General features: G+C 41.9%; 1 protein-coding gene across 1 annotated transcript; it reads right to left on the bottom strand.

Moving 5' to 3' along the window:
• Positions 1-1,204: 1,204 nt before the first annotated feature.
• On the bottom strand, positions 1,205-9,067 carry SLC30A1 (solute carrier family 30 member 1). The gene is made up of 2 exons (XM_054563447.1): positions 7,882-9,067; positions 1,205-5,965 (listed from the first exon to the last, which is right to left on the bottom strand). The coding sequence occupies exons 1-2, from the start codon at positions 8,501-8,503 to the stop codon at positions 5,067-5,069; spliced, it is 1,521 nt and encodes a 506-aa protein (XP_054419422.1). The 5' UTR covers positions 8,504-9,067; the 3' UTR covers positions 1,205-5,066.
• Positions 9,068-12,029: the final 2,962 nt, after the last annotated feature.

Genomic DNA, 12,029 nt, shown 5'->3' with positions numbered 1-12,029 from the left:
TGGTGGTAAAGATGATAGTCAATTCTGAAGGCTCAAAAATCTCTATGAATATCTTTAAAAACAATGTCGTTACTGACTTTTCTTGTTTTCATCTAATTCTAAAGCAATAGCTCTTATCCAAATATGTGATGCATATAGTCGATCTAATTGTTTCAGGAAACATTGGCAAATGCTTCTTGAAAATCCATATTGACTCAGAATTCTTTTCTGAACCTTTACTAGTAAAAACACATCCAGATTAAGAAAAAAAAGTTAGTCAACAACAATTTTACCACCGATTCTATCTATGCATTCTGATTTGAGAAATGGTGAAGTATGAAAACAGAATACGTGTGGAATCAACGGGAATGTGGTACATGTAGAGTGGGCATGTGTATTTGGGAACTGGTTCAGCCTCTTGGCAGTGAATACCTAGTGAAGTGATTTGTCTTCCAGTCTCACTTTGTCTTTTCCCACTCCAAATCTATCCTGCACAGTGCCCTTTCCACTCAAATATTATCAATGGCTTCCTTCATTCTTATGAAACCAAATTCAAACCAGCTGTTAACCTTTTTGACTCTCCTACCTCTTGACCTTCAACTGTCTATACTAGTAGTCCATGCCCCTTGCCTCGCACCTGCTACCTCTTTTCAGTTTTAACCTACAGAAATCTTCTCCAAAGATTTTTATCCCTTCTTTGGAATATCCACTATGTTTTTTAATTCTATTATTTCCTGCCATTTATTGTCAATCGATTTTTCAACAATTTCCTAGCTTTTATGAGTCTACATTTACGATAGTCATGTAACTGAACTAATACACTCTCAGGTTAACAGTTCTAGATGATTATGTAAGTGTGAAATATTTAATAATCCTTTTTAGTAACTATGCTTACAAATAAACAATAGCAAGGACCAAAAAGATTAATCTATAGCTACATTAATGTATACGCTTAATGCCTATAAAAAATTTCACAGCCACTATTTCATGTTGGTGAGCTTCTGCACTATTGCCCTTTCAACTTCCATTAGAATTCTTGCCCACATTTCTTTTCCTCCACATCACTGTCCTATAACTTAGTCACTCTGCACACTCACCACACTCATGTTAAGCTTCAATTTCCCTTTCAATGTCTCAAGTCCAGCTCTCTTCTACATAACCCAGCCTAGCCTAGCATAGGAGGGGAGGCCATATGCACAAAATAATCAGATAGATATTTAAAAATTAATTTATTTTTCTACTTAACTCTTAATAAATGAGAAGAAACAGTAGTCTGTTTCATAAAGAACATTTATAATACATAACAATCCATATAGCCTCATGGTGAGGTAGGAACAGCTTTGGAAAACAATGCAGAGTCATAAAACATACAAAAAGTTAGGTAAAATGTTGCAGCACTAGAGACATTTATGTGCATCTGCATTTAATGAGATGATGGTTGCATTTAACTGTGCCACATCTGGCCCAAAGGACAGCTATTGCAAACACAAAACAACACAGAGTGGAAGTTCCATAGAGAATCACAGAATACACTGATACACTTCATTGTGCTGTTTCAAGGCAGAACCATAACATGAGAATTTGTGTCTTTTTATATAAAGATAACCACATATTAATTGTATGTTACATTCCCTTCAGCATCTTTTTGCCAAAGACACTGGACCATAAAGTTTTTGGTTTAAAAGTTTCAACTGAATGACATACAAAAAGCTCCCGTGCCAGTGAAAATGACTGCTAAGTATTCCAGAGCTTGTTAGTAAAACAAAAACGCATTGCCACACAGTACTGGTAGGGCTACATGAAAATAGTGCTATTACAATTTCCGTATCAGAGGGTCAAACACTGTATTTAACAGCTTCCATTTAAAAAACAGCACACACACAGAAAAAAACCCTCCAACTTCCCAAGAGTTTTAACACTGTTTCATGACTTAACTGAAACTCTATTAAAATAAATATTTCTATATTGTAGAATTATTCTCCATATTTATGGGAACATCTTAAGACAGCAGGTAAATGACATCATTCAAATGATATCTGCTTAGAAACAGTAAAAATCTTCAACTCAATACCTACTAAGTACTTCACATTAGGTTCCATAGGCCTTTTCCCTCAAACCTTTCTACAGTCCAAAATTAAAATAAGGGTGTTAAGAAGATACAAAATACTAACATAGTCTCCTACCTATTGTGATTTTTCCGAAGGTGCTCTGGATGGAAATTTTTCCTATTCCAACTACATACCTTAGTTGGTCAAACATTGTCTCCTAAAATGTTAAAATACATACAGCAAAGTTTTTTGACCTTTTCTTTCGTAGGTTCCAGTCCATACTTTTACAATGCCCTCCCCTGTCCCCCCGGAAAAAAAATACTAATTATAAACAATTATGTAAAAGCTAAAAGGTGACAATGGAGAATTAAGTCTCTGTCATCACTAAGGCTGCATTTGGCATGGAAAAATTTCTGGGTTGGTTTGAATACAGGCACATGTAGCGCCCCTTCTCAGTAAACCGAGAGAACAGACACACTGCTAAACACATTCTAAATACACTGATCTTGCTCAAATACAAAAGAGCCAGCAGGAGAGATGCACCTCCTAAAACTGATGCAGTATTATAAAACAGCATATTTAAATATTGAGTTTAAGTCTCCCAATTCAGGATATTTCTCTCATTCTCTTTCAGGAAAGAATAAACTATTTTGGAAAGCGACACTTAAACCCCACAATATTTAAATATAAAAGCATTTTTAAAAGATAATGTTAATATAACTAAAAATGGGTTAGAAAGTGCATTGTAAAGAAATAAATAATTCTCTGCTAAAACTCAAAAGGTGAGCCAGTGGCCACGGATTATGCGATGACAAAGTCCTTTGAAAAGAGAATCCTCCTATGGTACCACGTTGTTACATATAAGCTACTTAAAAATTATGAAAAGTGAGATAACTGAAATCTAAAGGCTGTTACCTTCAAAGCACTCTTGAAAAAAAAAATAGCCCTTGTGCCAAGATTATATACCACTTTAAAAATCCCTTGTTCAGTTGATGTCTTACACATTACACAAACTTAAAAAAAAAAAAGCCTTCGTAAATTGAGTGTATTTTACCAGTTATCCTATTGTATCATCGCTGAAATGTTTCTATAACAAACTGTTTTGAGATCTTAATATTTTGTAGTTTAAAGTGTTAAATCAGGAACATGCATGATACAGTATAATTTCAAGTTCTCTCATATTCACCCAATTTCATGTTTAAAAAAAATTTTGCAAATTCCAAGTAACTACCAGTTTAGGAACTAAATCCCACAATATCAGATAAGAGTATTAAAATATCAAGATGTATTGCAAATTGGCAGGTTATGGTTTTGGCCCATTATAGTAAATGTGAACTTACAAACTATGTTCCTAAAATTACCTCGTTCTCACTGGAAAAATCAGCTGTTCTTAAATAGGCCCATTGCCAGCAATAGGCTCATCCTAGGAAAAAAAAACCATACCATCTACCACAAAAGATCATCCCTTTATAAAGTTAACTGTCAAAGGCCAGCGCTTTCATCTTAAGACCCATTAAACAATGAATTATTTCAAATTCCAAAAGGTTGCCATCCCAAAAGTAGTCAGCTATAAAAGTCACTGAAGTAGTCAGGATATCTTGTTACTAGAAAAATAGAGCTATATGTGATAACTGATATTAACATTCATTCTTTTGAGGACAAAAATCTAGTTTCTTCACAAAGCATAATTCCTCTATATAAAAAAAAATATAACTTAAATACCTTTAAATAATATTTGTGTGTGGATTTGAAATCCATAGCAACAATAAAAAGCCAAGAACAATCTCCTGTGAAGGTACTGTAGCCACTCACAAAATAAGCCATTATTGGAAGATCTGAGCAGTATCAAAACAGGATGACTTACAGAATCTTTATTAATTTTGCCTTAACTCATTTTACTTTTTAAGAATATACAAATTACATTAACCTTCAGATTTCTTTCTTCTCCCAAGTCAGTGGCTCTTGGCAAAACAAAAACGTTGCTGGTTGTGTCTAAAAAGCTGTGTTTGAATCCATTCATATGGGTCACTATGAGATGACTTTACTCTGGAACGTTCTTTTAAACACCCACAATTTGGAAGATTCCATTAATAAGCCTGTATTTAATATGCAATTATTAGATTGAGTTAAAAGTCCTTTAAAAACATTCACTGTATCTATTCTGTGAGTCAACTTTCAGTTCAGTGTTTCTGATGTTAATCTTTGAAAGAAAGTAATGCTGGTGAACACGTCCATGTTTTAGACTAACTTCGGTAAGAGAAAACATGTTCAAATTCTCAGAATAATTTAGAAATGTCGCCTCAATATTACTTTACAGTAATCTAAGTATTCAATTTGGTAAACTTTCTTCCCTGCTTATTCCCCATATGCCCTATTATGTGTAAACTGTAGTTCAATTTGTTATTTCTCACTGTTTATTAGAATAATACTCAGCAATATAGAATACAGGGTAATACTAATGTATTATAAATACCCCATGTGAAGAAAAAAAGAAACTTCCTAATAATATGCATGAGTCACTCTTAAAATATGCTGCCATTATGCTATGTAATGATCTTAAAGAACAAGTAAATATTACCTAAAAGTATCAAAGGAAAAAAGCTGGTGATTTTTAAATCTAGCAAATATAATTCTAATAAACAAAGCATAACACTGGGGGAAAAGAAAAGCAGAGAAATTCCAGTAACAATTTTAATTTATTTATCCCCCTAATTTATTTTTCGCCATGGAACTCAAACTGGAAATCAAATGTCATTATGTTATATAAGGTTTATACTTACTTTAAACAAAAATGTAACATAGTGTTAAAACTGACTTTCCAAAAATTGTTACAGCATAGCTGTACTCTGCACTAAGAATCACGAAGTTGTAATATAGAACTCTGTTAAGCAGTCCCATTATGTTCTTACAAAAATAGAATTAAGCTGTGTGACCAGACAAGGACTTCAATTACACTACTTGGCAAACTTAGAATTTCAATGGAGTCTTTTTCCTCTTGCAGTTAAAAGCAAAAGTCAAATATCACATCTTTTTCAAGACTCACAAAGATGATTCAGGTTGTTTGTTTGGCATTTTTTTAATCTCTATCACAACAGCAGGGATGTTTTCAACTTTAGTCCTCCTGGGCTTCTCTAGATTGTCACTAAGTTCTAAACAAGAAATGCTAACTGTTGGGGCCTTTTCTGTATCCTTTCCAGAATGGGCTTGTGGCCGAGTCCCACAACATTGCTTCAAAGCACACTGAGTTCTGCAGGCAAGTTCACAAGGGACTACACTTGATTTAGAGCCTACACTAGCAAATTCAGGCTGAATAGTAGTAGCATGAATTCCGTGATTATGAAAAACGTCTTTAATGATTTTAGCCACCTGCATGTATGATGTTGGATCTTCACATTTTATGTGAGCAGTGGCAATGATTCTGCTTCCAGCAAGTTGCCAAACATGTAATTCATGAACTTCCTCAACTCCTTCGACACCTCGAAGTTCTTTTATCAAATTTCTGATATCAATTTGTTTAGGAACAGTTTGTAGAAGAATAAGAGCAGATTCCTTAAGTAATGGATAAGTTGTGTAAAGAAGTATACAAACCATTACAATACAAAGAGTTGGATCTAAATATAGCACCCAGCAAGGACCAGCCTCATTAACTGGTGTGTGAGTACTATTCATCATTTCTATAAATGCTTTGCAGGGGTCAGGTGTACATGGGTTCACACAGAACTCCCCTTCAGGACAACCTCGCCAAGAAAAGTAAAAGACCAAGGCATTAACTACTACAATCACTGAACCCAAAGCATCTCCAAAGACATGCAGAAAAACTCCACGCATGTTAAGTTGTCCGGTGTTATCGTCGTCTTCCAATTCCATATCGTCAGCTTCTCTGATAAGATTCCCATTCACTTGTACTTCCGTTGCATCATTTCTGGACTTTTCTGGATCTGCAAAGAAATACAAATTCTGCATTACTCTTTATTTTAAAAATGTGCTTGGGGCAATTTAATGTAAAGTGACATACTGGGACTAAGCCAGGGCACAGTGGCCAGGGATAAATTAAGTCATTAAGATGATAGTTTCCCCACTCTCCTAACCACCCTACCTCCCCTTTACTCTAAAAAAAGCTCATCTTCTGCGGAGGTGGGGTCCTGTGAACATTCTGCTATACTTTCTGGCATGTACCAAAAAGAAAACCAAATTGAATGCTAACACCCCAAATTAAATGCAACTATGGATAAATCTAATACAAAGGCCTGATTTGACACAGAACTCCAGTTGCTCTTTGTCTTTAAGGTGTTAAGGTTAACTTTTAAATGTTTATTATGAATATAAACCATAGAGTTTCTTGGTAGACAGGACTTAGAAACTGGCATATCAACAATATAAAGTTATCAACAATCACAGAGTAACCTCTGTAAAAGTTGTAACTAAATGACCACTACCCTATTTTTAGAATGTTTTTTAAATTTCAGTTTTATTGAGCTATAACTGACATAAAATTGTAAGATTTTGAGAGTGTACTCGTGATTTGTGACTTGTATGTATGTATCAGAACAAATCCTCCTCCCCTCTATTTAATTAACACACCTATGACCTCACATATTTATCGGGGTTTTCTGGTTTTCATTTTTGGTGAGAACATTTAAGTTCTACTCTCTTAGTGAATTTCAGTTATACAATACAGTATTATCAACTATAGTTCCCATGTATTACATAGTCCCTCAAACCTTATTATCTTAGAGCTGAAAGTCTGTACCTTTTTACTAACCTCTCTCTATTTCCCCCATACCCTATAACTCTTAAACCAAACGTACTGATCTGTTAAAGGAAATATGCACACCACAGCAGCATAATATTCTTTGGGATAACACCCTGAAGAATGGGAGTGAGAGGAGATTCAGTTATTTACTAAACCTTTTCAATGTACAACTTGAATTTCATTAACCTAATGTCCTGCATCTTGAAAAAAAAGGAAAACTGTCTATGTGGTATACAACTAGGTAAATAAATATAAATGGAAAAAAATTGGGAGGAAATACAAAGTGTTAACATCATTGATGTTGGGTTGTAGGGCACTCGTTGAGTGCTTTTTCCATCTCCTTTCTTTCAACATTTATTTTCCAAATTTCCTTCAAGATTATACTTAAGTTTAGAATGAACAACACCCATTAAAAATTTACAATGAGTAAATTACCATCACTCTTATTTTAGTATGATTGAAAAATCCTAACTGAAATGTTAAACATGCCTGGACAGGTCCTCAGTCTAGGACTTTCAGGATTCAGGTTTAGATTTGAGACAATTAACTGAAACATAACATTGCTGAAACATTTTTGAGCTCAGGAAAAGTCAATGGTTAGATAGCCCTAAACACAATATTAAAAAACATGTTTAAAAGGGCAATAAGAACTACCTGGATTTCAAACACCCAACTAAGAACGAATTGGTTACTTTCTCCATTTCCCAACGGGGCCAAGAAATTAAATTAGGAAGCATTTTTGATCCTTTAAAAACCCAAATCAGACAGTATCGTGAAAAGATAGCCTGTTGGGACAGCCAAGGGCGGGAGCGCACTGCAACGGGCTGTCACCTCCAGACCCTTCTCCCACTCCTACAAGCACAGTCCCCACCTCCACCCCAGACGTGCCCCCAGGCTGCCAACGCCCGGGCTGAAAGGGGTCCCACTTGCACGCCTTCCCCGGCGGGGGCGGGACCTGCACGGAGCGGGAAGGCGACGGCACAGCGCGTAGCGCAGGCCAACTTGGGCACCAGAGGGCGTGCGGGCCAACCTGCCCGGGCCCCGGCTGGGGTCCGGGTTCCCCAAACGCAACCACCTGAGGCAGCCACTTTCTCTCCTCACCTGTCCCGTCCAGTTTCAACCCGTTGGAGTTGCTACTATTGGTCACTAGGGTGTTGGTCTCCTCCTGGTCAGGTCTCCGGTTGCCTGGGCTCACGTTGTTATCGCTGTCCCCGGAGCGGCTGCCCTTGGCGCGGACCCCCTTGGGGAGGCCGTGGCTGTGGCCGTGACCCCCGTGCGAGTGACCATGGCCGGAGTTGTTGCCGAAGCCGCTGTGATGGTGGAAGAGGCAAAGCCCCAGCACGTTTACCACCAACCCCGCCACGCCGACCCCGAGGACCACCAGCGGCTGCTGCATCTCGTGCGGCTCGATAAAACGCTCGATGGCCTCCAGAAGGATGGCGAAGCAGAGGCCAGTCAGGAAGATGGCGTTCACCAGAGCCCCCATCACTTCGGCACGGATCCAGCCGAACGTGTTCTTCTGGGTGGCGTGGGTCCGCCGGGCGAAGCGCTCGGCCACCAGTGCCACCACTAGCGCCAGCACGTCCGACAGCATGTGGAAGGAGTCGGAGAGCATCGCCAGCGACGAGGTCACCCTGCTCACCACCACCTCCAGCACCATGAACATGAAGGTCAGCATCAGCATGCACAGAAGCCGGCCGCGGTTCCGACCCCAGCACCCCATGGCTGCGGCTCAGGGGCCCGCCAAGTGCGGCCCGGACACTTGGGAGGCGGTGGCTGCGAGGCGCCGAGGGTCGTTCTACGACCCGGCAAAGGAAGGAGGACGGCGCGGGGCTCTCACCACCCGAGCCTGGCTGCTGAGGGGCCTCCGGGGCCGGATGGAGGTGAGACCCGGGTCAAGCCGCCAAGCCTTTGCGCCTGTGGATGTCCCCGGCGGGTCAGCGGCGCGCAGCTCCTCAGGCGACCGTCCTCGGAGCCGGGGCGGAGGCCCGGCTCAGCCCCAGCAGCCCCCACACCCGCAGCGGGGCGGCGGAGGTGGCGGCGTTGGGGAGCCGGGGTTACCGGAGCCCGGGGACCAAGAACCCGACCAGAAGCAAGAGCTGGCGGTCAGCGGGGGCGGGCGACAGGCAGCTCCGCGCTGCGAAGGCTCCGAGCATCTGCAGGCTTTCAGCGCAGATCTTCCCTCTGCTGGGCGCCTGCTCTGGCTCGGCTCGAGTAGCCGACGCCGGAGCAGCTAAAAAGGCGGCGGCCACAGCATCTGCACTCGGCCCGGTGTCGGGCGCCTTCTTCGCCCCCCCGCCTTTGCAGACGGTTTACAAAAAAACTTTGCTTTGCACTCGGAACCCCCGTTTTCACACGGACCCGAGTGTGACAAGGCTTTGACGCCCCGCCCATCAGGCCCGGCACGCTTACCCATTGGCCAGGGCCCCTTCACGACAGCTGCCGCATCCCGCCCATCTGCGTTCGTCATTGGATGAAGTCTCGGCGGAGCGGGAGGGGGCGGTGCCGCGGCTCCAACAGTGGGGGTGGGGCCTTTCCCTCGGAGCCGGGCGTGGGCTGGGGGGCCGCGGCCGGGTGCAGCGACGGGCGTCGTGGGGGAGGGTAGGGGGCGCGGGCCGCGTGCAGCAGGAGGGGGAGGGGCAGGCCGGGTTCCTGTATTTGGCAAGGCCTGTGCTCTAACGCTGCGGGTTTTCCCAGCCCACCGCACACCTGCGGGGGACGGGTAGCAAACAGACTTTGATCCTGGGAGCCGAGTCCACGTGGGGCGGGCCGCGCGGCTGCTGTGTGACGGACTGCAGCCAGGGAGGGGCCGGGAGGGACCCCCTTGTGTGCCGGGCCTTGGTGTGCGCCTTCCTGTCAAAAGAACCTAGATTAGGCGACGGGCTCGTAAACAAGTGCCGCACGTAACTTGTGACTCTGCCCAACAGCGAGCTGAGGAGTTAGTACTTCAGGGCGGTCCTGAGACGAAATCTTTGTACATGTTTCAGTAAAGCAAATCTCCATCATCCCTAGGAGACCGTGTGTAAAATCAGATATTTCTATCACTGATTATCTGAGGACAATTTAGGGTAGGGACTTAAAAGCGGGAGAGACCAGGCTTCTGGTCCTTTCCCGCTAGTCAACTGTGAATTTGGGCAAGTCAACTGATTTCCCTAGACTCGCTTCTTCATCTGTAAAGGATTGAACGAGAGAAACGCCTAAGATTTCTTCTTCCTCTAAAATTCTAAGGCTCTATGATTTAACAAACATTTTATTTATAGACTACAAACAGCGGAACCCTGCGTTGGTTGCTATGGGGAAGAGGAGGGGTAATAAGAATCCAGAAGAATGAGCTTCTGTCCAGGTGGAGGTAAAATATGAACATAATATTTTAAAATAACCATGAAATACTTTTAATAAATTATGCCAACACTATTTTAGATTAGATATGTATGTGCCGTGCTCTGAGTGGAGGAGATCGGTTAATGTGAATTGGTTAAACGAAGGCTTCCTGAGCCTAGAGGGTGGGGTCGGGGGGTGGCTGGAATCCCAGCGTCCTGAGCTGGACCCCCGAAGGCCTCACCACAGCCCCTGAACCCAGCGAAGGACCCCCAACTGTTCTGGATCTCACAAGACAGGTGCAGTGCTAGTGCCCGAGGATCAGTATATAAGCATGTTTAAAGTTATGTTATTTTGCACTTTTTTATATTTCTATAATTTTTTTCACTTGTATGTGGTGTTTCTGATCTGTCCTCCTAGACTAGAGAGCTCATCTTCTATTTCAGTCCTGCAGGAATACAAAAGTATGGAGGAGAGTTTCCAAAACATTATAAACGAAGAGTAGCTGTGATTTAATGATTAATTGGGTAGTGGGAGGATGGATGCTAAGGAAGAGAATTTAACAAAGTCCAATGTTTTTAACCTGACAAGGAAGATACTGCCTTAAACAGATGAGGAAGCTGCGGAAGGGTAGGGAGGCAAGGAACTGAATTTAAGGGCAACTATCCCTTACTGAGTTCATTTTTAATGTGCTGAATTTGAACTGAAGCCTGGGTGATGTCAGTGCTGAGGAGTAGGGAGATGGGTTCGGGGACTTTCATAATGTCCTCTCTCTTGGAATGGACAATTGGCGTTTATCTGAACATACATGCAAACATAGCTTCAAACCTTTCACCCCACCCTCCTTACAGAAATCGGGGATCCACTTGTGGGTCAAGATATCTTATGGAAATGGTTAGGAGACCATTGGAAGACCGTTTAGCCTCCTATGGGGACCTACTGTGTCTCGTTATTTAAAAACACAGATTCGTCCAAATGAGAGAATTTAATGCCAAAGAGGAAGCAGTAGGGAGATGTAGAAGGTGGGGATACTCAGCAGACAGGGTGGTTATCCCTTCACTAAGCAAGCAGCCTGAATTGGGATATGTTAGGCCCCTATGAAAACAGGCTGTTAGATTCAAGTCAACTCAGTAGTCACTTCTGAGAAACTAGTTTGTGCAAGCACTTTTTTTCCCTCTTGTAAGCCATTTCTCAGACAATGTGCTTTATTTTCTCATCACTGGGCAGTGGGGGAGGGAGGTACATTTTCCAGGTGGTAAAAAGTTACAATCATGTATTTCATAAAGAGTACTATCATTTACATAGTGGCAAAAGAGTTCAGTCAAATAAATTTTATTTTTTCCTAGCATTGTGTAGAAAAAAGACCAGTAGTTCGATTCAGATTTGTCCTAGGACAGCTGGTTGTCCGAGCACAGTGTCAGCTCAGCCAGGAAGGGGTTAAAATGAAGGGAAGTCCTGCAGTTAGTCGCCAGCACCCCTGGAGATTGTGGCCCCAGATTGAGTCCAATAGCCTGGCTTTTCTTCCTAATTCTTGAGAACTCTCCTGATAATTTGCTTACTACCCAAACCAACTGAACTCAGCATACTTTAAAAATGAGAGAATAATGCTTTTTTGGAAAGAGACTACCAGTTTGAGAGAAAGTCAAATGTTTAACCCAAACTCTGCCACTCAGAGCCCTCTAAGTAGGACCTCTCCCAGCTCTCAATGCCAAGCTCCTCCAACCTAGAGCTTCTAGGCTCCAAAAGCTAGCCTGCAGATTATCAACCCAAAACGTAGGTTTAAGAGGATTCTCATAAAAAGCTGCTGAACACAGACCCACCTCTGAATCTTGGTTATCAAAAATTATGAGTATCTGAAGCTGTCCCATGGAAAGACGGAAAGAAACCATGTGAAAACCAGATTGCACTGGATTGTGGGTGACAGTACATCC

This window comes from Pteronotus mesoamericanus, unplaced genomic scaffold, assembly GCF_021234165.1.
Source record: "Pteronotus mesoamericanus isolate MK-2021 breed Mesoamerican mustached bat unplaced genomic scaffold, CSHL_Meso_final scaffold_705, whole genome shotgun sequence".
Classification (NCBI taxonomy): Eukaryota; Metazoa; Chordata; class Mammalia; order Chiroptera; family Mormoopidae; genus Pteronotus; species Pteronotus mesoamericanus.
The sequence above is the reverse complement of the archived record's forward strand: the minus strand, read 5'-3'. Positions and strand labels throughout refer to the sequence as shown.